The 23,031-nt window shown below is 34.5% G+C and overlaps 8 protein-coding genes across 10 annotated transcripts in view; 3 read left to right on the top strand and 5 right to left on the bottom strand.

Moving 5' to 3' along the window:
- The window catches only part of LOC129789442 (uncharacterized), an 885,568-nt gene that overhangs the window by 175,502 nt on the left and 687,035 nt on the right, over nt 1–23,031 (bottom strand). The gene's annotated exons all lie outside the window — the stretch shown is intronic.
- The window catches only part of LOC129789347 (uncharacterized), a 69,046-nt gene continuing 48,857 nt past the window's right edge, over nt 2,843–23,031 (top strand). The window contains exon 1 of the mRNA XM_055826124.1: nt 2,843–3,458. Within this exon, the coding sequence (XP_055682099.1) occupies nt 3,371–3,458 (88 nt within the window). The 5' untranslated portion in view covers nt 2,843–3,370. The remainder of the gene's footprint in view (nt 3,459–23,031) is intronic.
- On the top strand, nt 4,611–5,402 carry LOC129789455 (probable RNA methyltransferase CG11342). Its single transcript, XM_055826277.1, has one exon. The coding sequence runs from the start codon at nt 4,639–4,641 to the stop codon at nt 5,353–5,355; it is 717 nt and encodes a 238-aa protein (XP_055682252.1). The 5' UTR covers nt 4,611–4,638; the 3' UTR covers nt 5,356–5,402.
- On the bottom strand, nt 6,645–7,510 carry LOC129789474 (chromatin complexes subunit BAP18). Its single transcript, XM_055826302.1, has 4 exons — nt 7,351–7,510; nt 7,202–7,290; nt 7,025–7,126; nt 6,645–6,938 (listed from the first exon to the last, which is right to left on the bottom strand). Exons 1-4 carry the CDS (start codon nt 7,366–7,368, stop codon nt 6,668–6,670), a joined length of 480 nt encoding a protein of 159 aa, XP_055682277.1. The 5' UTR covers nt 7,369–7,510; the 3' UTR covers nt 6,645–6,667.
- On the top strand, nt 7,691–8,149 carry LOC129789480 (mediator of RNA polymerase II transcription subunit 11). Its single transcript, XM_055826307.1, has one exon. It carries the CDS (start codon nt 7,691–7,693, stop codon nt 8,102–8,104), a length of 414 nt encoding a protein of 137 aa, XP_055682282.1. The 3' UTR covers nt 8,105–8,149.
- Nucleotides 8,095–9,263, bottom strand: LOC129789401 (FMR1-interacting protein NUFIP1). The gene has a single exon (XM_055826200.1). It carries the CDS (start codon nt 9,261–9,263, stop codon nt 8,133–8,135), a length of 1,131 nt encoding a protein of 376 aa, XP_055682175.1. The 3' UTR covers nt 8,095–8,132.
- Nucleotides 11,260–14,443, bottom strand: LOC129789436 (clavesin-2). 3 transcript variants are annotated; one of them, XM_055826252.1, is made up of 4 exons: nt 14,187–14,443; nt 13,838–14,095; nt 12,293–12,449; nt 11,260–12,218 (listed from the first exon to the last, which is right to left on the bottom strand). In XM_055826252.1, exons 2-4 carry the CDS (start codon nt 14,060–14,062, stop codon nt 11,725–11,727), a joined length of 876 nt encoding a protein of 291 aa, XP_055682227.1. In that variant the 5' UTR covers nt 14,063–14,095; nt 14,187–14,443; the 3' UTR covers nt 11,260–11,724. The 3 variants fall into 3 exon arrangements, with proteins under 3 accessions (XP_055682227.1, XP_055682226.1, XP_055682228.1); XM_055826251.1 differs by having other exon boundaries at nt 13,838–14,092; XM_055826253.1 differs by having other exon boundaries at nt 13,838–14,075.
- LOC129789452 (uncharacterized) lies at nt 17,802–22,655 on the bottom strand. Its single transcript, XM_055826273.1, has 4 exons — nt 22,416–22,655; nt 19,011–19,248; nt 18,807–18,940; nt 17,802–18,740 (listed from the first exon to the last, which is right to left on the bottom strand). Exons 1-4 carry the CDS (start codon nt 22,501–22,503, stop codon nt 18,436–18,438), a joined length of 765 nt encoding a protein of 254 aa, XP_055682248.1. The 5' UTR covers nt 22,504–22,655; the 3' UTR covers nt 17,802–18,435.

Raw genomic sequence — 23,031 nt, 5'->3', positions numbered from 1 at the left:
TAAATACGAAACAAATAACATCTTTTTTTTGAATTGTTAATCTTACATACATTTTATAAACTATGCCATTGTGTCTCTGTGTCTCTATCGTCTCGTCGCCTTGCAGCTTCTTTTATCTTTTACAATATATATAATTTGAAAACATAAAAGGAAAAGTTTTTCAACTTTTGAAAAGTGATTTTCCACAAACATTCTACGCAACCTTTTGCTCTTTCTCAATAGATGGATAAAAAAGAATTCTACGTGGTAAGTATACCTACCTAGTTGCTTTTCTTACTTTAAAATTTTTGCTTCACTGGCTGGCGTGAGAAAATAAAACCAAACAGTTTTAGCATGAATTAATTTTTGGAATACTAAATTTTTAATTATAATATTAATTCATGCTTGGCCTAGGTTTGCAGCTAATTCTTATTAGTTTAGAAATTGTTTAATTAAAAGATAGCACATTCACACAACAAACTGCCTAAATCAAGAAGGATTTATGAAGTACTTTACATAGAAAGTTCTTTATATTTCTCTTCTAACTCATCCCAAGTACTTTTCGATGCATTCTTTGTGTAAATTAAGGATATTGAACAAAATGAAATCGCAACGAGAAAAGGAATTATGGATAAATTTAAAAAAAATGAAAGTGAAATTTTATGATAAGAATTTAGAAAAAGAAGAAATCCCTATATATATTTTACGACGTTTATGAATTTTAAAAAGCATTATTGGCGTGTTTAGAGGAAAACTAGAAATTATGAGAGAGCAAATCTAAAATTAATTATTTGAACCTGATTGTATGGAATGGGCACAATCTCTTTATGAAAATTAGATTTCATTTTCACAATTGCCTTGTAAAACAATCTTGCACGAGTGATTGGGATGTATCACGAGGGGGTAGGTGAAAATCACAAAATATAAGAAATTCGTTAGGAAATCCATCTTTACCGATATAGAGAACACAATAGCGTCACGCTAGGAGCAATAGAAGCGCAGCAAAATCGCGTTATCTCCACAACATATTTTCTTACCTAAATTTTCTCCCCCATTTCATAGATATTTGCTCATTTGACCGATTAATCTCGCTGTTATTGCGTGTAAGAAAATTTCTCTCACTCTTCATCACTTCTCACCTCATAGAGAGCTAGCTCCCCTTTAGAGATTCAGCTTACTAAAGAGTTTCATTTTGTAAATGCATCACTTTGTTACACACCAAATATCATTGGTGGATTGAAGCAAAAATGCATCTTATTGCACCACTATTGGGGTGAAATGCAACACACCATCTCAGTTCTAATCTCATTATTATTTTAATTACCAGATGAACACTAAAATAAAATCATAAGTGCCGATGTTTTGCACACAAACAACCAAGCAAACATAATTTTCTTACAACTATGAGCACTGTCTGATGAATGGTGAAAAAGAATGCATCATACCAAGAGATATAAAATGAAGCTGTGTGCTCATGTTCATGATTTTACTATTGAAATCCAGCCACCGGAGATAGTGGGTGGGCAATGAAAGAATTGGAACGGCAAATTTAACATATTTAATGCCTCTCACTTGGCAATTGATAATAATTATATTTGCAGTAATACTCAGAAAGATATCTCAAGTAGTGACTGACAAGGTAGTTAGATAGACAAAGCAAATTAATTAATGCTAATACTTACTGATACTAATCTAATTTAAACAAGAAAGCAAATATTAATTTTTAAAATTTTTTATTGAAAATCTTCAGTTTCAAAAATGTATCAAGCATATCATTTATTAAATGTGACATAATAACGAAATAATGACCAAAAAGTGATTTAAAGATACTGGAAAAAGTTTTCATAATTTCATATTTGAGCTCGACTTCCAAATTGAATTTAGCGGAAAGGAATTTACCTGCAGACAAGGTTGCAAAAGACCGTCTTCTACATATTTTTTTGCAGAAGTCTAATGCAAATATAAAATTGTTCAAGCTAATGTTTCTTATTAATTTCTCCCATTTTTATTAATTCCTCTAAATTGTTCTGGTCTAAAACACTCAATATATAGTGCAATAGCTTCAGATATACCTATAATTAAAGTTTGTATCCCAAAGGTTAGTTAGAGATTCGAAAAAAAGGGAAAATTATGCGCTAAAATACTTTGATTGCTGAAATTCTAAAATTATATTCCCATTCGTAAAAAGAACCTTACGTTGTAGTACATTTTGATAGCCCCTTTCTCTGATACCAAAAGGAAGGTAGGCAAGCTATAAAATGATAGTTCTTTAATACTATAAAAGAATTCTTTGCTTTACTGTAAGTGTACTTCTCCAAAACGGCTGGGCCGATCACTACAATACTTGGCATGGGGTTAGGGGTTTTTATTACGAAACACTACCCCTTGCCATTTTTATAGCGCTCTTACACAAAAATCTATTTTTTTTTCTTTCAGCAAGCTTCAAAGAAATCACCTTAGGAGCTTAGGTAAGCATTAAGTACCTACTAAATATTTATTTATTAATTACTTACTGTACCTAGCCGACTTATTAAGTAGCTTGAAGAGAAAACGGCGTAGATATTCCAGATTTTTCACATTATTCTCACTATTTTACATTCCTGTAAAATAATTTATATTCGCCAGATAATTTTTCTATTATCTGCCAAACGATAAACTAAAGGAATTGATCAAAATACAGGTCAAAATATTGATCAAATCGAATCTTTTCACAAGTAAAAGGATTTCGTGTCTGTGCATTCCTACACCGTTTGTCCAATCGGGATGAAATTTGATACAGAGACTACTGGCACCAGGCGATTGTCACCAACGATATCCGTTTTCCCCTCAGAGCCTTCCTTCGTAGCGCCCCATATAAATTTAACCTCTAGGCCGCCAAGCGGGGTCGTTGAACGACCCCAGCCCTATATTTCGTGCTATAACTTAATAAATATAAAAGTTAGCGTTCCCATCTTTTGGAAATAAGTTCTTTGGTTATCTGAGGAGGTTGTGTAAAAATTTCAGCTCAATCCGTCCACCACAAGAAAAGTTATTAAGGAAAATGTAGAAGAAGGGAATTCAAAAATTGGTGTAACGGCCATGCTGCGGAAAATTTCTTAGAATGAAGTTAGTCACATCATAAATCATATGGTTGAAGGGGGTTGAAGGGTTGTGTTTACTTTCTCACTTTACCATCTCAGTGTCAGAATTATCGCGAATAAGTAACATAAACAACATAAAACATAATTAGAAGCATATAAATGTGCAAAACAATAAAGAATATTCGAGAAATATTGCCATTTATCACGGTGCGGGAAGTGAGGGGAATGTGGGGAAGTAGTGAAAAAAATAGCAGTTGCAGTCAACTTCGTGGCAAATTTCTCAAGAAAAAATTGTGAAAAATGAGTGAAAAATGTTTTTCCCTAATATCTTCTTCTGCGTGTTTCCGGGTGGCGAATTTGTGATGCAAGGGGCAAGAGGACTATATAAGGCGTCTAAAGGTAGTGACCCGACAGTTCCCGGTTGTATAAAAGGGTAAAGGGTTTGGATTTTATGGGGCTTGTATTCATATCGCCCGCAGTTTTTGTGTGGAGTGGGGTTCTATTGAATCCCCACTTTGATTTTGTGTGATTGAAATTTTTCGTGATTTTATTTTTTGTGTGTGTGCACTGCTCTGTGCACACATTTTTTGTGCGAAAGAGAGGAATTGGAAGGAAACCGGTATTAGGAAACGCTTGGCCAAGGAAAGGTAGAAAATCTACCCAGCAGGGAATCGAACCCGCTTCGTGGCGATATTGGGTATGATCAAATCGGAGCGTTAACCGATTGACCTATCGCCACCCCCCCGGTTGTATAGTTTATGAGAAAATCGACTTCCTTCTTGGGGTCGTTCAACGACCCCACCTTGGCGCTCTAAGGAAGCTCCAAGGTCTTGGCGGCCTGCATGTTAATATTTTTTTTGACTGCTTATCGAATTTGGCGCCACTTTTCGGCACTGTTTGCTCAAGAGAAAATGAGATGGATGCATTGCACCGCTATCCGTCTCCCTCACACATTCAATTTTTCGCAATTTTCTGGCGTTTTCCGACAAATTTTCACGGGAAAATCGGGTTTTTGTAAACAGAAAAGAGCTTTTGAATTTTTCGCATCAAAAATTCCAAAAGTCACGAAAATCCATTTCCCGGAAAAAAGTGCGTGTAAAATCCCCAACCGTCAAAATTTCAAAAAATTATCCCAACCGTCAAAATGTCTGCCAACCCCAATTTCCGCACAGTGCGGCTCCCCAGGGGCGCGGGAGCACATGTAAGTGCCTCAGGAGCCCCAAACATGTGTTTTATGTCCAAAAATTAGGGAAAAACAAGGAAATCACAAATTTTGTTGAAATGCAAAAAAAAAATTTCGTTAAAATTCAAATTTTAGTATTTTGGATCAGACAAAAACAAAACTGACGGCGGCAAAACCCCCCGAAATTAACTTTCTCGAAAAGCCACTCGAAAAATCCCCGGAACAGACGCAGAGGGCCCCAAAAAAAGTCTCCTGCGGCAGGAAAAGCCAGAAAATTATGTAGGAGCGAAAAAGAAAGAAAATTAACTTTAATACCGCCGCCAAAAGGTTTCGGCGTAGTACACTATATTTTGTCACATTTTTTTTTTTGGGACAATACCGTGCTGTGTGCGTGCGATGCAGGAACAACAGGAAGTGACAACACAAAAGGAAGATCCGGGAGCTGTGCTTTTTGGAAATTTCATCAATTATTACCAGTTCAACACACCCGAAGAGCGACTATCTGTCTTCCCATCACACCTGTGGAATAACTGGAAGAGTCAAGATGAGAAAATTCTCATTTTGGATGTTGGATGCAATGCTGGAGATTTCACGCAGCTCTTCTACAAATTCATCTCCAAATATTCTACGAGAGACATTTACATCCTTGGCATTGACATCGATTCCTCATTAATCGAACGTGCTTCCGAAAACAATGCTTTCGAGAAGAATATCACCTACCTGTGCTTGGACATTATGGAAGGGAACAAGGAGAAATTGTCTGATTACCTTGCATTTCACAACAGAGAAAATTTTGATGTAACCCTTTGTCTCTCCATTACTATGTGGATTCATCTCAATCACGGTGATGATGGACTTAAGTCATTCCTGAAGCAACTTTCCTCTTTGACGGATATTTTAGTGACTGAACCACAGCCCTGGAAATGCTATCAAACAGCTGTGAGGAGGATGACAAAAGCGAAAAGGAAATTTCCACTTTTCAAGGATCTCCAATGGCGAACGGGAGTAGATGCAACAATTAACGATTTCCTGGAGATGGAATGTCAATCTAAGAAAGTCTTTGAGTCCACTGAAACAAAGTGGAAGAGAAGAATTTATTGCTACAGATGCTAGACCTAATTCCGCGAGGATATCTGGAGTGAGACAATAAAAATAAATATAGCATGGATGGAACAGTATAAAGCGAAAGAACGGTAAGTAAAACTTACAGGCTGTGATTCTTTCTTTGTCAGTGAAATGTGAAGATGGCTGAAAATTGAGGATGGGCAAATTTTGAGGAGAGACTTACTCGCGAGCCGAATCACAGCCAACGCGCAGAAATTTTGAAGAAAGCCTTAATCGTGGCGGGCGTTGGCTGTGATTCGGCTCACGAGTAAGTCTCTCCTCAAAATTTGCCCATCCTCAATTTTCAGCCATCTTCACATTTCACTGACAAAGAAAGAATCACAGCCTGTAAGTTTTACTTACCGTTCTTTCGCTTTATACTGTTCCATCCATGCTATATTTAATTTTTTTATCTTTGCATTTTATATGTATATATAATGTATATGTATATCTATGCATTTATATATATTTTACTTTACTTTTGTATATGTATATATAAAACGCCCCGCTTCGCGGGGCGCTAGACTTGAACAACTCAAGATATGACATGTTAACTTTAAAACGCGATATCTCCGGAACGGCTACATAGATTTTCTTCATTTTTGGCATGATGAAAGATATTATAGTCAACTATAACATATCAAAATATGAAGCAATTCTATAAAGCGGTGCTCGAGATATTCATCGAAAACTCATCGAAAATTTTGTTTTCGATTTTAGCGCCACTTGCGGTCATTTTTTGAACTTGAGATGTTCCGAGCAGTTGTAGGGTTCGTTAATATCTTTCATTTGAGCCCGAGTTGATCAAAATCGGTCAAGCCGTTCTCGAGTTATGGCAGATTTTCGATGAAAAATTGTGGCGGCCATATTGGCTAAACGGCTTGACCGATTTTCGAAAATGAGGTATCGTTGGAAAGGTCTTGATGGCCCCTACAACATATCAAAATTTCAGACCTCTAGCTATAACAGGGGCTGAAATATAGCGAAAACAAAATTTGACAGTTATCCAAAATGGCGGACGGGAGAGTGGGGGGTCGGATTTGACTTCATAATCGGATGTCTTCCACCCGATATATAAACTTTGCCGTTGACCGCAAGTCTCTATCTATTACCGTTCTCTTGTAATTTAGCAAAAGGTTCCGGCCGGCCGGAAAGATTTTTGGCGCCACCATTTTTTGGAATGTAGGGACCCTAATTCGTGCTTATCCCAAGTTTGAGCCCGATCTGACGACTTTGCATTTTTGAGTGTACACAGAAGCTGTGCTTCTTTGAAGAAAGAATCACAGCTAAAATATTCGTACAGGTAGTCTTCAAATTTATTTCATCCTGCTACTTCCTCGTGCCCAGATTCAAACTCCAATTTCACATGTCCTGACAACTCCTCAACATCCACTTCGGATTCTTGTGTATTGAGCCTATTTAGGGTCATCATCACTTCAGCAGATTTTCCCATTAGACCTGGCTGTTCCTCAGATTTCACAATCACTTGTTGGGTGGTAATTTGCTGCTGCACTTGTGGCTGTTGGACGGGTATCACAGGGATCCCTGCTTCTTCGAATGCTTTCTTCTTTAGCGTCTGTCGAATTTGGGACCTGAAAGACACGTTATGCTGCTCACTCTCTTTTGCACTATCAAATCGATGTGTGAATGTAGAAAATTAGAGAGATGAAGAACTTACACTGTACGATTTTTAATGCGAAGACTAATCTTATTTAAATCCTCACTAAAGTGCGTTATTGCCGATCTGAGCATTTCAATTTCTTCATCTGTCCATTTGCTTCTACGGGGGTGCAAAAAAGAGTAACGAACAATACAAAATGCATTGTATTCATTGCAAATCTAGAATGCTACTTACGATGCAATTGTATCCCCGGTCGGCAGTTGCATTGTCAATTCTCCAAGTTTGTTGAAAGCGGAGCCTGCTGCGGTGAAAATCTCACCAACCTATTCAAATCGATTTTTAATTATTCATCCCACAGCTTAATTAGAAAGTATTTTGCTCACCTTCGTTGCAGAATTCATTTCTGATTGCAATTTATTTGCAGGAAAATCGAAATTCACAAATAATACGGTGAGAAAATTATGACAACCGCATCTAAACAACAACTGTCCCAATCTGATCAACTGCGCCGACGAAAATTCAGAGCAAAAAAAAACATGGAAAAATCCTTTACAAAACCCCTGAATATTTTAATGACGGCACACGACTCTTGTCCCAAAATTTTACGCAGCCTAAAAAATTCTTCTGTATATTGACCATATTGACATTTCTGCGTGTTTTGTAAACATTTATTCCACAATTTATGTAAAAACTAGTGAATTTGTACTAAATTGTCCCACTAAAATGACTCAGAGCCCTTTGGAGAAGATCCAAGTATTGGATCAGATTGAAAAGGAGATAGTGTTGTGCCTTCAGAGTGCAGGACAGGCACTTCTTGAGCTAAGCAAGGAAAAATCTAGCCAAAAGAATGCTGAAAATCACACTCAACAATTCCTCAAATCACTCAATGCCGTCGAATCTAAACTGTCTGAGCAGATCAACTACTTAACTCAAGTCTCTACGGGGCAACCACACGAAGGATCAGGATATGCCGCTGCTAAAGTTCTCCAAATGGCCTGGCACAGGATTCACCATGCACGTTCGAGGATTCGAGAATTGGAAGAGTCAAAGACAAAATATTTGCAACTTTCCAATAGGCAGCAGACCAACTATCCCAACGGAGGAAATACCCAACAAGGAAGCTCAAATATTATATGAAATGTTTATTTAAAGAAGATACAAAATGTTACTTTGCAACACCCAGGAAGTCTTTTTCGACGACATATCGAACACACTGAAAGAGTACATTCCTTTCATGTCTTATCTCCTTTTCCAGGAGCTTTGATAGCATCGTTGGAGGATGTCTCCTGCGAAGAAAATCATAGTTGAGTCCTTTGTAGATTTTTGTAGGTTTCTCAGTTCCATCTTTGGCATCCTTGGAGAATTTTCTCTTTGTAAATTTTTCAGGTTTCTCAACTGCTGTTATTTCTCTTGAATGACTTGCTCCTTTTTCGTTTTTCTGACTTGAAATTTTATGCTCTTTGGGAAGATCATGCTCAACTGTCTTGGATATTACAGTTTCATCCTTTTGTTTTTCGACCTCTTTACTTTCTCCCTCTGATTCACTCTCTGAGCCACTTTCATAAACACTCAAAAGCTGTGCTAGTACATTGTTCTGCACATCAACATAATCTTCAATGCTACTAGTGCCTCTGAACATTGACACCCCTTGATTGAGTTCTTCTTTCAAACAAGTCTCTTCCGGACTGGCAGGTACATTTACTGTAGGAGTTCTCTTTCTAAATTGATTCTTTGAACTTTTGAATTGTCCTTTCAATTTTTCACCAAAACGTGTTTTACGTTCAGAAATACGTTCACCCCTCTTATTCTTCTCTACTTGCGCTTTTCTCCTAAGTTCAATATTTTTAGCTGTTGGATAGTTCTTCCTGCGCTCCTCTCTCCACTTTGCAATATCCTCAGCACTTTCGATGCTCCCCAATTTGCTGTTGTGTATTTCGAGGTGTTTTGCCAGAAGTCGACTGTGTCCCTCGAATGCACATCCATCGAATTCACATCTCTTATGTTCAGCCTTGTGTTGTTCAAATTTTTCGATGCTGAAAAAGCTCCACTCGCATGTTTCACACCAGATTTCTTTTCTTGCCCGATTGTAGGGATTAAAGTTGCTTCTTCTGGAAGATGGAGCTTGATATGGTGGCAGGTACTGCGGCGGAATAGTTGATCCATGTGCTCCAAACATAGACGGTTGTTGAGGGATGAAATGCGGGGGATACTGTTTTACATGTGGCCTTATAAATGGAGCACTATAGGGAGCATTCTTTTGTAAACTTTCAATATCAAATTGTGGCGGATTTTCCATTTTATTTCCAAAATCACAACAAATCTTGACAACTAATTTTTAAGCTCGTTTTGTTTATGTGAAAAATGAGGTTATGTTTTTGTTCTTCGAAAGATTGAAATGAAAAAGAAGAAGAATTATATTAAAAGCTTTTCGTTCTCATGCTATAAAATTATTAAAAACTGTTTTCCTTTTAAAAATTTCCTATTTTTCTCCCGTTATTGGCTCATAATTGATTGACTTTTTCTTTCAATGTTGTGATTATGGAGCTTATTCTGGCAAAAATATTTTCTTTTCTATCTATTTCGTCTTACAAGGGATTTTGTAAGATTTGGCATTCCCACAAAAATTTCTTTTTCATTCTTTTATAGTAACACATACACAAACCTCCGAAATTAGAACAGGAAAACAGATGTCGCTGTTAAAATTTAAGTTTTATCAAACGAAGTGAAACCGAAGATAGACGAAGTGAAATAAGTTTATGTAAATAAAGAAAAAGAGGTTAAAATTAAGTGAATTTATCAACACAAAACAATCGATTATTCTGGAATTTTGGTAATATTTTATGTTTCCCCGCATATTGCTATTTCTTTTTTTACAAAGTAAAATAAAAGGAAGTATTTTTCGTTTTTATTCTAGATTTCGGTGAAAAAAATTGTTATAAATTAAAATCATCTGGAGCTTCCGGGAAGGATATACCCGGACTACTCCTAGGCAGAATGAATACAGGGGCACTCGTTTCGGATTCTGACGTGTGTTTGCGGAAATTTAAATTCTTCGAGCCAAATCCAGAGCCTCCTGAAATAAAGTTCTTTTTCATACTCTAACAATTTGATTTTAATTGTTTGGTAAATGTCCTTTAATGCATGTGAAGACACGGCATATGCCTCATGTTCATCCACTGAATCTAATAAATCATCAATTGGCAAATGGAAACGGAATTTAGATCAAATATTTTCTGCTAGGAAATATCTCTAGAAAGTAACTACGTTTATTGGCGTAAATGACGAAAAATGGTCAATTCTTTTCCACATAATTCACATTATTTTTGTGTTAAAAACAACCTAAAACAATTCTAAACACTCAGATTTATGTAGAATAATCGTCAAAGTAGTCGATTGCTGCCAACAATGACGATAAATCATGTTTCTATAGAAAACTCGCAAAAAGATTGAAAAAGCACCTCAGCAGGTCCTTATAAAACATATGATTTTGTAAGATTTTCTTACAAGTTATAAGAAAAAATTCGGCCGGAATACCAAAACCTTTTCTTTTCTATTATAGCAAAAATGTTTCTCGCGACGTGGTCTAAAAGTTGAACTGTGAAACTTTTTAGATCTTACAAATTTATAAGTTTTTTTTGTGAGAATACCAAAAAACCTTATAACTCACGAATTGTAAGAAAAGAAAAGAAAATATTTTTGCCAGAATTAGCTCCTATGTTGCAAACACCGAGTCCAGGAACCTCATCAACGAGGGCATCCACACAAAGTCCTCCAGGTCAATCTCCACGCAGGTCTCAGAGTTCAGCGCAAATTTCAAATGCAACGGGTAAAAATCGCAGAAAACCGGCGGAACCTAAAAAGAAGCACTTCCAAAAGACAACAAATCTCGAACAAATCTTCTAATTCAACGAGCCCCATTTAGCCGTGACAAGATGGAGGTCTTCAGGGTGGAGTGTTTCGCGCCTCCTGAATTGTGCACAGCGATAGGCATCTTCGAATAGATAAGATACACAAGATAAGTTTCTGCTGATTCTTGCAGAGCATTAAAAGCTTCTGGTGTCATCCTCAAATTCCCATGCTGCTGCAGCACTTGACGCACTTGAGGGGTGTGTAGAGTTGTTTGGAAAATAAATATTAAATTAGAAAAAAAAACATTTCCGGAAGTCTGTGGTGCCAGTAAAGAAATTTCATCCTTTATACACTCGTTAGAAAAACAATTAGAAAAGATTTCTACTGCACACGGCTAAGATGAAGATCAGTTGCAGCATCGGTAAGTAGAATATACCTAACTCTAATGTGTATTCATTTTTATTCTTTTCTTATTACAATCAAATAATTGCGCATCATCTCTTACAACTCTCATAAATTCCCTTTTTAACATTAAAAAAATTGGGTGTGTTTAATGAATTAATCTAAATTCATTATTGTGTATATAGTTGGGGAACGTGGCCCAATTCGGACCTATTAAGGCCTTTTTCAATCCGCTATTACTTAAAACTGATAAAACTCTAAACGTAGAAAGTTATGGGAGTTAAAAGGGCTTTAAAATGGTACCAAATTTAAGAATATTGCTTTTTATATTTTTCCATTTTTTTCTCATTCGGCGCAGACCTTTTGAGGTCGGAATTAGGCCACGTTCCCCTATGTATATTCGTTAAATAATTTATAATAAAATATGTTATAATATAATATTTGTCCCTGATCGTTGTGGTTTAATTAAAAAAAATCATGAAATTGTCCTAAGCACTTTGAAAGTTTCAAGGGATAGCATTGGCGTATCCATAGGAATTCCATTTTTCAATATGATCAATATGATCCAAAATACATGGGAACCAGTCCTTTCCGCAATAATTAATTGCAGGCAAATTCCCACCATAGTTTGCTGGCAAGTAGTCAGGATCCATGAATTTATGAAGTGATTTCATATCGTTACCGTGAAAGTGCATGCGTTTTCCAAGTTTCTCCTGAATGAATGGCTTGAAGAAGGTCCATACCATTTTAAAGAGGTACGGCTGCTTAATGATGTGCACTTCCTTTAGTCGTAGTGGCATTGCTTCTTGAATAAATGTTAGGAGTCTCTTTGAGAAAGCCGGAGACAGAGCTTTTATTTGTTTCATTGAAAGTCCTTCAAAGTCCATGATGACGACAACACCACGAATTTGCGTGGCTAATTCTAGCTGGGCTGCCAAATGCACTAAATAGAATATCCTAAACAGTTTATCCGAGTTGACGATCTTTGGATCCCATGGAGCTGAAATGTTATAAAAGTATTTTTTTTATTTATAACTATCCTTCACTCAACAACAAAAAAATAATATATCTTACCTCCGCAATTAACAATTAGGACACGGCGACCCTTGTGATCTAAATTAGTCAACACGTTAACAATATTGTGATCCTCAAAAGCTGATCTCTCATCTTCAGGCATCACGTGCTTCAACATAGCATTGTGAGTTTTCTTAAACTCCGCAATTCGACGCATCTATACAAAGAAACAAAAGTATACGGTGCATTAGAATAAACTAAATAAGAAGAAAATATGTATTGAGTTTGTCCAGGACATTGCTCTTACATTTTATGGGAGCAGATGTTAAATCAAGTAATTATTTTAAGTAGGTATGTTTATCAATAATATTGTTTCTGAGGAAGATCAGAAGTCATACTATAAGCAAACATTTTACGTCATTTTGTTGATAATATAATCAAATTGGAATAAAGCAGGAGAATGTACTAGTAATGTCCACAAAAAAAGAGAATTTGTCATTCTGAGGCCAAGTTGGTGTTTGTTATTCTTTATTGGAGTATGGCCAGCTGATTAATAAGTATCAAAATGTTATCGGCAGTTTCACCAGCAGCAGGGAGCTCATTCATAGAGTTTATGCCAACTAATATAGGGCATTAGAGTTTCCGCGTAAATATTTCTTTGTGTTAAGGCAGATATGTAATTTAATACTACTAAAATAGTGATGTCGTAAAAATCATTCCTGATAAGACAAAAGAAAATGATCTCAATCTAAAGTTCAACACAAATTATCAATCGATCATTTTCATATTTTAGCTTTTTGGTATAAAGATATGTTACAAATAAAGTTCAGGGAGGAGTGATTAATGACTTTGGAATCTTGTAAATTCATATATTACGGTGTGATTCCTCCACAACTTCCTACTGATACGACACCTTGTTACATCTCTTGGGGATCTCCACTAACCACGTAATATGTATTCGATTTTCCATATGACAATTCGGTCATTCCTTTAAGTTTTCTCATTTTCTTAAGATTATCTACAAGATTCTCAAATGTGAAAAATAACTTGTCTATATACAAATAGTTTGATCAAACTCTTGAAAACGTCTAAGTTTTAGATAGTTGTTAAAACCATTTTTTACATATTTTTTTCAAACCTAGAGCTATCAAAATGTATCCTTGAAAGTAGGTGTCACTAAAAATATATAAATTAAGTATAGGTATTTTAATTAAAAAGCATTGCCCTGCCTTAAAGTACACAAATAAATACCTATGTACATTGTAAGTAGTTAAACCCAAAAACACAAGTATCCTCCGTGCACTTTGCCCATGAAAATTTTATTGATACGATAAGATAAGGGTGACGTTGATTCTTAAAAAGAGGCTTGAGAGCTTTTTTTCTCAAATGAGCTGACTTGCGTTCAATTTATCAAGTAGGTATGGGAAGTTAGTGTGATTCCACGTTAGACATTTTCACGTAATCTAACATCCTTTAGCAACAATGAGCTACTTACATATTTCTTATCATATATAAGGAAATACCAAAAAGGGAAGTTAAGCTGGAATTGTTACGTTTAATACTACAATAATTTAGTAATGATTAATGAACTTTTTTTTAACTTACCATTTTTAACGCACTCTCCGGGTAGAAGTGGCAGGGTCTTAGGAAAATTAATAAGAAATCATCATCATCTCTGTAGTGGAGATCCGTTGCTTCGTGCAAAAGTTGACGGAGTTCTCGAATGGATTTCTCACGAATCTCTGGAGTTTCTCTTAGTTCTACTCGTGATAGCTCAAGTAGTGAATCCGATAATGGAGAAAGATTTAGCGTAAACGGAGGCACAGCCATTTCTTATATTTCTCTGCAAACACAATTCCCCTACTATTATTAAATATTATATCACTTTTGTTTATAGTTTTCATGTCTATTCAATAAAAAAAAAGTAGAGAAAAAGAAAACCAATTCCACTTACTTGCTTTTTTTGTATGCTATTGCAACCACGTTCCAAACAATATCGTGATAAAAAAACACTATTACTTAACTAGATAACTCCTTAATTTAATATAGAGGTGACCCAAAAAAAAGAATACTAAATTACAGATGATTGAGTATTTAGTGGCATGAAATTAAAATATTTAGCAAGTGAAAGAAAAAATTCTTTTATGTATTTGCCACAATTTTTCACCAAAAATGTTGTTTAAACTTTTCAATAAGACAACCTCTAAGCGACTGACGATAACTTTAAAATTGCCATTCGCTATACAACTAGGCATTGGGCTTTATTTTCGTTTGTTGATTAGCATTATCAACTTCTTGTATATATAACAACACTCTTACAATACGAATTTATATTCTCTAGCACTGATAATACATATAAGTGTAATCACATAGAAAAATTGACGACGAAAACGATTACACTTTTATTGTTCATCGATACATATTTGTATGGGATGTGACTAAAAGTGCAAAGTGCATTATCGCTTTTGTTAAAATAAAAATTTACATAATAAAGAATTGATTAAATAAACTTTATAAAACATTGTTAATTAAGAAACTAAAAATGGTTGATGCAATGATTTTTTTAAAGAATCTAATCAAATAATTTTTAATGTCATTTCATTCAGTTGCTTCTCCATTTATTACATTTTTCTTTGTTTCCCCAATATGGACAATGTTTGATAAAGATCATCTTATCAATAAAAACAAATACATGTACGGGTGCATGGGTAAAAAGTGTGAAAATGAAATTATGAGACAAAGAGCAGTCATTCAAAAATTTATTATTGTTAATTACCTTTGTACTCTCGACGAAAAAAAAAATTTCTATCACATATAACATTTATAACTCCCGCTTGATGACTTCAAATTTTAGTTGTGATTTTGTGATTAATTGAGTTTGCATAAGTTCATAAAATAAATAGTAGGTCTACATCCATATCAATAAAGATCTTTATGAAATAGAAACATCCCTATAATTATCAATTTTTTTGTTTAATAAAAAACGGTTTGTCTTTGCTTAAAATTTCTAGATGTGTAGTAGCTTTTTTATATAGAGCGTTAAATTATGTTGCGAGGGATCAACAAAGTATCACATAGTACCAAAATGCAATTTATTATTATAAAAATTCTAAGTTTTTGTGAAGTTCAACAAACCAAGCTTTTCCAATGCAAACTTTATAAACACCCCTGTATCATGTACTTCTTTTCATTTTAAGCTAATACATTACTTAAGGCTGTTAATTTTCTTAAATTGCATATTAATCAATTAGGTAATCTAGAAGTTAATTCCTCCTAAATCATAACATCGAAGCAATTGTACCGGCATAAACTATTTCAATGAAAGCTCTCCAGCCACAACTTCCAGCTTTTCACCTCTTATCGTTGTGTCCGTGAATTACGCGCAAAAGTTCTATCAAGTTTTTCAATAGATAAGTAAAAGTATTAAACAGAGTCGCTTGCACAATTATCTTAATGTGATGTATTAGTTGTGTTTCTTATATATAATAACAATTTTTAATGTGTGAAAATTGGGAATCACTGCAGTAACCCTAGAGAGTTGGTCTCTGGCGTGCCCCAGGGCTCGATCCTTGGCCCTATTCTCTTTATTATTTACATAAATGATATTCACGAAATTGGTTTGAGGGGAATCCCAACTGCATATGCGGACGATGTCGCGATCACGTACTCTGGCTCTGACACTAGTAGTATTCTTGATGATATAAGGGTGGACCTTGAGGTAATCAAAGCATGGCTTGATGCACACTCAATGTTGTTGAGCTCGAAGTCTAAATATATGTTTTTCTCTTTGAGATCAGAGCTTAGTGGTGGGACGATTTCGTTGCACTCGAGGTGCTGTCCTGGAGTTAATGATGGGTGTTTGGACTCGTGCGTGTCTGTTGAACGGGTAACTACATTTAAATATTTGGGGTTGCAGTTAGATGAAGCTCTCAACTGGAAGTCTCAGATTGCGGATGTCGCAAAGCATCTAAAGTCCACAGTTAGGGCGTCTTACAGGATTAGAGAATCCTGCTCTAAAGCTGTGATGGCATCCTTCTATTTTGCTCTCATTCAGTCCCGACTCCAGTATGGGTTGCCCTTCTGGGGCTCGGCCTACTCCTCGAATTTGCGTCCTATTGTCACCGCACAAAATATTGTATTGCGAATTATATCCTTTAAGGGTAGATTTGAGAGTGCGTCTCCCTTATACCTTGAGTGGGGGCTGCTGCCCTTGCAATCACTCTACGTTTTTAGAACTATGAGATTGTTCTTTCATAGATGTGGGAATCTCGTGGCCAGGCCGCGGGCTGTTGGTGGTCGGCCTGGGCTAAGGATTGATGAAATCTACCATGTGCCTCGGCCTTCTAGGGAATTCTTTAAGCATACTTTCGACTACCGCGCTCCAAAAATTGCTAATTCACTTGCCTCTCTTGGTTTGGATGCTGATGGAAATTTCTCAGGTTTTCGAACTTTTCTGGGGTGTGCAGGGGAGGATCAGATTCGGAATTTGTATCAGTGAAAGCCCTCGCCTTGAATTCAGTTTTTATTTCGAAGTTTAACTTTTGTGCACAGCCTCGCTTGCTTTCTTCTTTTTTTTCTGCTTCCTTACTACTCTCTCTCTCACACTTTTCTATTGTCCAATGCTCGGATGCTTGATCAAACTTGATACGCTGCCTTTTTTATCTATATATATATTTTTTTTTTTTCTCTCTCTTTTATTGTCTGATTTTTTTTTCTCTCTCTCCACTAGTTTGTATTTCTTTTTCAGTAATTTTAATTAGAATATTCTAAAACATCACTCAATTTACTTTTTCCAGAAAATATATAAATTATTCAAAACCACGGCATACAGCTCTATACCCAGAGCTAGCCTTCGTCTCTCTCAAAGCACGTTACAATTCAAATAAAAACCAATAATACATTGTACATACTACAAATCGCCTAAGCCAACTGTTGGAACTTAAATCCTACATGTATAATACTATTTGTGGTCCTCTTATTCTTTAAAAACTAATCTTCAAATAAAATAAGAACAATAGATTTAAATTCTCTTTAATAATTTGTTAGTCTCTCTTTTGATACCATCAATCCGCAACTCCTTTTAATGTGCCAATTAAGTGTTGTTAAATAGAATAAACCTGTTCTTGTAAATACATGATATATGCAATATACGCAATATACATACATACCTACGTTTTCCTTTTTTTTTCACTTTATATTAGGCGAGACAATGAAAAAAGTTTCTTCAAGCATAGGTATAGTCAGAATAAAGAAGGAAATATTCTCGTGGCGTTCACATGCTTAACCATTAGTTTACCAAATTCAAAAATCCTTAGGAATCCTTAGAACAAAGAGAGATATTTCTGTAATAATTAAATTATGTTATAATTAATTGAACGGTAAGGTCCAAAAAATGGCCCTCAGAAAGTGTTTTAATTTTATGAGCTTATTCAGTTGAACAATTAAAAGAAGAGGGTTTAAAGAACTTATGGTGAGACAACGTTTACTTGGAGCAAATCTTTGATCGTGATACAGTACACTATACTTGGCAATCAGATGGTTAACAAAAAGGGAAAGAAAAAACACGCAATTATTTTCTTTTTTATTATATTTTTAAAACCACCTAGGTATATTTACTATTGTATTTTATTTATTATAACCAGTGGATTGAGAGTCAAGGTCAACTGCATAGACAATCTTCATAGCTGATGGGGTTGTGTTGTGTCTGAGGATGAAGTAGTTTTGCTACATAAATTCTTGTAAATAAGATAAGTTCTCAAGCACCTTTAACAATAAAAAGAAAATTTTAATACTCTATGTCTCCAATTTTATCACATACTGAAATTTTTATTTTTTTCATCTTCTACTTTCTTGCGTTGTCTGACAGAGAACAATTATGGCAATCATCACGATTTGTGTATAATATAATTGAAATAAATTGTCCCTGCTTATTCCTCATGAGATCTACAGCAATGAAAGTCAACATTATTTTTTTATCTGATGATATATCGACGTGGAGAAGGAAAAAAATTGTCAGTTATAATTATGTTTTACTTGTTGCAAGTAAAAAAATATAAATACATAGCAAAGTTGTACAATTGCAATGATTCTTCCATTCTTTCGGTGCATTTTTTACACCAAACTTCAACTAAGGTATTTGATCTTACATTAGGTATGTATATATTTTTAATGAATTCCATGATTTTGTTTTTTTTTTTAATGAGTTAAACGTCTGGGAACATTTCATCAAATGTGGAATTCTTGAGAATATTATTTGCAATATCGAGGAATGTTTTTGACAAACTCTTTTCCAAACCAGGAATAATTTCACTAAGGAAGAGTTTGGAGTTATCATTTATTACTTGATTTCCTACTTGTCCAAGGACTGGATCCCCATTAAAGAGATTGTCCAAAAAGATCTTTTGGTCCTCAATTTTAATCTTGGCCTGAAGTCGATGAAATTTAACTCTCTCAAAACCATCTTCCATTACTTTGTTACCACGTAATTTAACAGCAGCCCTTGTTCGTGCTGAAAGTAAAATAAAAATATCCTTAGAAAATGAAATTACATATTAGGCTTTGAAATTATTCTTACAGAGAGTTCCTCGAACGTTGCCTTTGCCACCAATATCGAGAAGTAGGATACGAATTTTCAATGCATATTTTCCAGTAAAATTTAATTGAGGTAGGAAAATATTGAAATCAAAAGCGAGATTGTTGATATCAGCCCTAGTAAAAAAAAGAAAAAAATAGTATAAGATAAGGAAGGAATATTAAAAATGAATATAAAATATTTTACTTTAATTTCTCAACTACGAATTGACTTGGCCCATTGACGAGTAGATTGGTGAAAATTGCTCTGAATTCCTGTCCACGATGCATTTCAATATTTTCAATCATCATAGGCTCCAGCGGGGGTGTCTTGAAATTCTCACCCAGATCTCCGACTGATAGGTCAGGTCTTAGTTTGTCAACGGCATCAATAATGCATTCCTCAGGTCGGGGGAGATTCCTTGAGCACGTCTTTATAGTGGAGGCTGTGGGAAATGATTAAACAATGAAGATGTTTGTCATCAAGTTAATTTTAAAATCAGTGCAACAGTTATACGTGCGGAAGTGACACTCTTTTGATATTGTGTGTTGATTTTTGCATAATACTGTGCGGTATACAAACAATTCAACTTGGATACATCACTTCCTTTCTTGATCATACTCAATCAAGATCAAGTGCACCGGACCCATTTGATATACTGTGATCATTTCTCATGTCATTTTATGCCCACGAAGGTTGATAGTGAATCTGTTGATTGTTGTTTAAGTTATTGCGTAAAAATGGCACTCCTCAACAATTCGTAACAGTAAGCAACATGCCTATGAACATGATCCACAACCTGCCTCAATCCAATCACGCGTCTTATATGTGAGATTGAGTTTTTTTTGTGTAAGATCAAAACTCTCCATCTCATTATATACTTTCACTAGATAATCTCATATTAATTTTGCAGTTCTTTTAACCCTGTTTTGTTTATGAAGCAATTTATCACGGTTGAATGATGGTTCATAAAAAAAAACGAAGAATCACGACTAATAACATATGGGTGATCAGGGTGCCCAGACAACATCAATATCGCAATGATTATAGAGATAGAAATGTCTTCCGTTTAGATTACAGTCAACAAAAGGTATTTCCCTCAGTTGAACCATTACATATCATACCGTAATCAAGATAGCACTCATAATAAATAATTAAACACATATAACGTTTGACCTGATTTAAGGAAACAATAATTCGTTATTTTTAGCTATAATTTTTTGGGTGTTTTAATAAAATTTCCGAATAAATTAAAAAAAATTATATTTATTAAAAAATTAAACATTGCAACCGTCTGCCTATTCGATATGTACCTTAGTTATTATTTCTTTCATTTGATTTTGATGCGTTTAAAAACGCGGATTAAATTCAATTTTGTAATTTTACGCGATGCTTTCTTTAAAAATAAACATCAACGTGCAATAGTATTTGAAAAAGTATATGACTACATTTTACTATATTATGTGATTGGAATTTAAATAAATTCGCATTATATTTAGGAAATTTTCCGCAAAATTACACTCTTTCAATCTTTTTTTTTCTATTTATCTATGCCACAACTCCTGTAAAAGGTCACTCTCAGCTAGAGCTTTCATTCAGTGAAGAAATATGTATATAGGTAGTAAGTGCATCGACATGGAGACATAACTCTTATGAGGTGTCTTTTGAACTTTACCGGTTATTGAGTTTAATCATTGATGACGAAGATTGCAGACACTGGTAAATTTACGACCACACTCTGAATTTCTTTTAGTTTGTGTTGCTAGAGAACTTGAAAAAAAAGTAGTTGATGAGAAAAAAGTCACTAACCCCAATATTTCGGTTAACATAAAATTCATGACACTATACACTGTGGCAATGCTTATAAAAAAGTATTTCGTCAATACAAACACTTTCGATTGCGACCGATTTTCTAACACAAATCAATATATAAGTATTCCTATTTTTGCTTTCTTTCTCTTTGCAAGAAAGTTCTCTATTTTCTCTCAAATTACCATTTTACATAAATTGGTATTTTTTTTGTAATTTTTCTCATGATGTAAATGAACTCTTATATTGTATCTAATTTAGAATTGTAAAAGGTAGTTTTCAACTTTGGATTACCCTAACTAAAATACCTAAGTACAGGTTTCAGTGCACTCTGTGCAGAGAAACTCGATCACTTCCACTTTTAGCTCTATCATGCGTTGTCGTATTTCTAGTCTCAGCGGAAGTACAATTTATGTTGAAACATTCAAATATGCACATAATACACAGGCCTGTAGATTAGTAGCCAAAGGAAAAATTCTTACCAAAGTGTAGCACAAATCAATATTTATATCGCAATGCCACCAAGGTTATTGCGGCATTTTTATCCCATCATTACCGAATGAAAAGCTCGTAGTTGTGCAATTTATGATAAAAAAAAACCAAGCAAATAAAAGTATTATGTATAAAATAAAACGATTTACCCTCCGTACATTGAATTCAAATTCACTTCATTTTCATCCATTAAGTATATACGACACATTGCGATCATCATACTGAAGTAAGAGTCTCCCTCTCGGGATGATTACGTATTCACTCCATGTACTAAATTTAATAAATATACAGCAGCGCAGAAAACAATAGAGGATACACATTATTAATTCAAATTTTCTTATTCTCAAAATCTTCTTTGTCAAATTACACACCATTCTTTCTATACTACTTCTGTTTGTACTGAAAATATTTAAAATTGCTCATCATGTGAATTCAAAAAATTATAACCTCTAACACAAGCTTTGCAATATCTTGGCAAATAAATAATTGCACAAAGATGACCACAGACGAGCTCATGGTTTGCGGTACAAAATTCTGCTAAATCCCAAATTAAGGAAACTATCTAAGTCAATAAAAATACTACAGGTAATAATATAATATCTACAAAAAAAAGACTCTATACTATATGTTTATTAGGAAGCATATGGAAATTATGTAGAAAATTCATAAGTTTTTTTTGGGATGGAGATGAAAAATTTTTATACCATATAAAATTTTTCCTTTGTTTTATTAATGAATGAGTGATTAGATAAATACGAAATAATTCATGAGAATGCCATAATTTATCGAAAATGATATGGTATTTAATGGAATCTTGTTTTAAATTTCAGGAAAAATATTACCTATTAAGCCGTCTAACGTTTTATTTTTAAACACACTGTCTCCAAGCAACAATTAGCTGAGAATAATTTTACGGAAGTTGTTCTATCTAACAGAACATTAAAGTTAAATCATTCTGGGTTTGCAATAGCACAACGCTTAATTTACAAACCTACAATTTAGTCCTTTGATATGAGAATTCAATCAATTAGAATTTATAAGGAATTATTTTCAAACGGTCTGCAAATAACACGTTTTTTCTTCTTAAGAAAACTCTTATATATTAACCTTGAAATAAGAATGATTTGTGCAGATCGACAAAAAAGAAGTCTTTGTCTAGAAAAATATGGCCAAAAAAACATATTTCACAATTACTCATATACAATATTTTTACCATATATATATTGTGTTGTATTTTTTTTAATTTGAAATCAACACATAATAAGGAGATTCAAAAGATTCTAAATACAAAAAAAAACTTTGGTATCTTACGTAAATCTGCCTGTGTTCCAATGATTAGTCCAAGGAAGAAAATTCCCACAGTAGCGATAAATTTTCCTTCTTTTATAAAATCTCTCATTGTTTACGATTAATTCACACAGATATTTAATAATTATTATTTATTAAATGTTATTATAATAAATTATTTTTTTCACTGATTTGTTTGCACACGGAAAAAACTTCGCGTAATAGGTACCTGTTGTTGATAGGCCAACATCCACAACACAAACTGATTTCTTTCTGGACAAACTTCTCTTTATATACAAGACACTGTGACCGGTGCTCACTATTAAACAGATCCGCACTTTTTATCCAATCTGCAATTTCTAGGGGAAACGCGTACCTGAAGTATTTTACTGGTTTTCCAAAGCCTCGTTATCATTCCATCAAATAATTCTGTTCTCTATAGGTACTATTAAAAGATACCTACATCACTGGAATTGTAAAAGATGCACATTGATCCGCCTCTGAACAATCTCTGTTGATGTTGCGGGCATTATCGTAATTTGACAAAAAATACATCATCAAACAGATATTTTTTGTTGCAGTAATTTTCATGTAATATCTTTAGTGATGAGAGTTAATCCAACAGACTGTTTGTATATAT

This window comes from Lutzomyia longipalpis, chromosome 2 (genome assembly GCF_024334085.1).
Source record: "Lutzomyia longipalpis isolate SR_M1_2022 chromosome 2, ASM2433408v1".
NCBI classification, from domain to species: Eukaryota; Metazoa; Arthropoda; class Insecta; order Diptera; family Psychodidae; genus Lutzomyia; species Lutzomyia longipalpis.
The sequence above is the reverse complement of the archived record's forward strand: the minus strand, read 5'-3'. Positions and strand labels throughout refer to the sequence as shown.

Excerpts from the sequence above, each read along its gene's own strand:
- LOC129789455 (XM_055826277.1), top strand. The coding sequence starts at position 4,639 with ATGCAGGAACAACAGGAAGTGACAACACAAAAGGAAGATCCGGGAGCT.
- LOC129789474 (XM_055826302.1), bottom strand. Across the intron at positions 7,127-7,201 it reads ACCGGGGATACAATTGCATC|AAGCAAATGGACAGATGAAG; the intron begins GTAAGTAGCATT and ends GCACCCCCGTAG. Across the intron at positions 6,939-7,024 it reads CGCATTAAAAATCGTACAGT|GTCCCAAATTCGACAGACGC; the intron begins GTAAGTTCTTCA and ends CGTGTCTTTCAG.
- LOC129789480 (XM_055826307.1), top strand. The coding sequence starts at position 7,691 with ATGACTCAGAGCCCTTTGGAGAAGATCCAAGTATTGGATCAGATTGAA.
- LOC129789401 (XM_055826200.1), bottom strand. The coding sequence starts at position 9,263 with ATGGAAAATCCGCCACAATTTGATATTGAAAGTTTACAAAAGAATGCT.
- LOC129789436 (XM_055826252.1), bottom strand. The coding sequence starts at position 14,062 with ATGGCTGTGCCTCCGTTTACGCTAAATCTTTCTCCATTATCGGATTCA. Across the intron at positions 12,450-13,837 it reads CGGAGAGTGCGTTAAAAATG|ATGCGTCGAATTGCGGAGTT; the intron begins GTAAGTTAAAAA and ends TTCTTTGTATAG. Across the intron at positions 12,219-12,292 it reads CCTAATTGTTAATTGCGGAG|CTCCATGGGATCCAAAGATC; the intron begins GTAAGATATATT and ends ATAACATTTCAG.
- LOC129789452 (XM_055826273.1), bottom strand. The coding sequence starts at position 22,503 with ATGAGAGATTTTATAAAAGAAGGAAAATTTATCGCTACTGTGGGAATT. Across the intron at positions 18,941-19,010 it reads TTCGTAGTTGAGAAATTAAA|GGCTGATATCAACAATCTCG; the intron begins GTAAAATATTTT and ends TTTTTTTACTAG. Across the intron at positions 18,741-18,806 it reads CAACGTTCGAGGAACTCTCT|CACGAACAAGGGCTGCTGTT; the intron begins GTAAGAATAATT and ends TTTTACTTTCAG.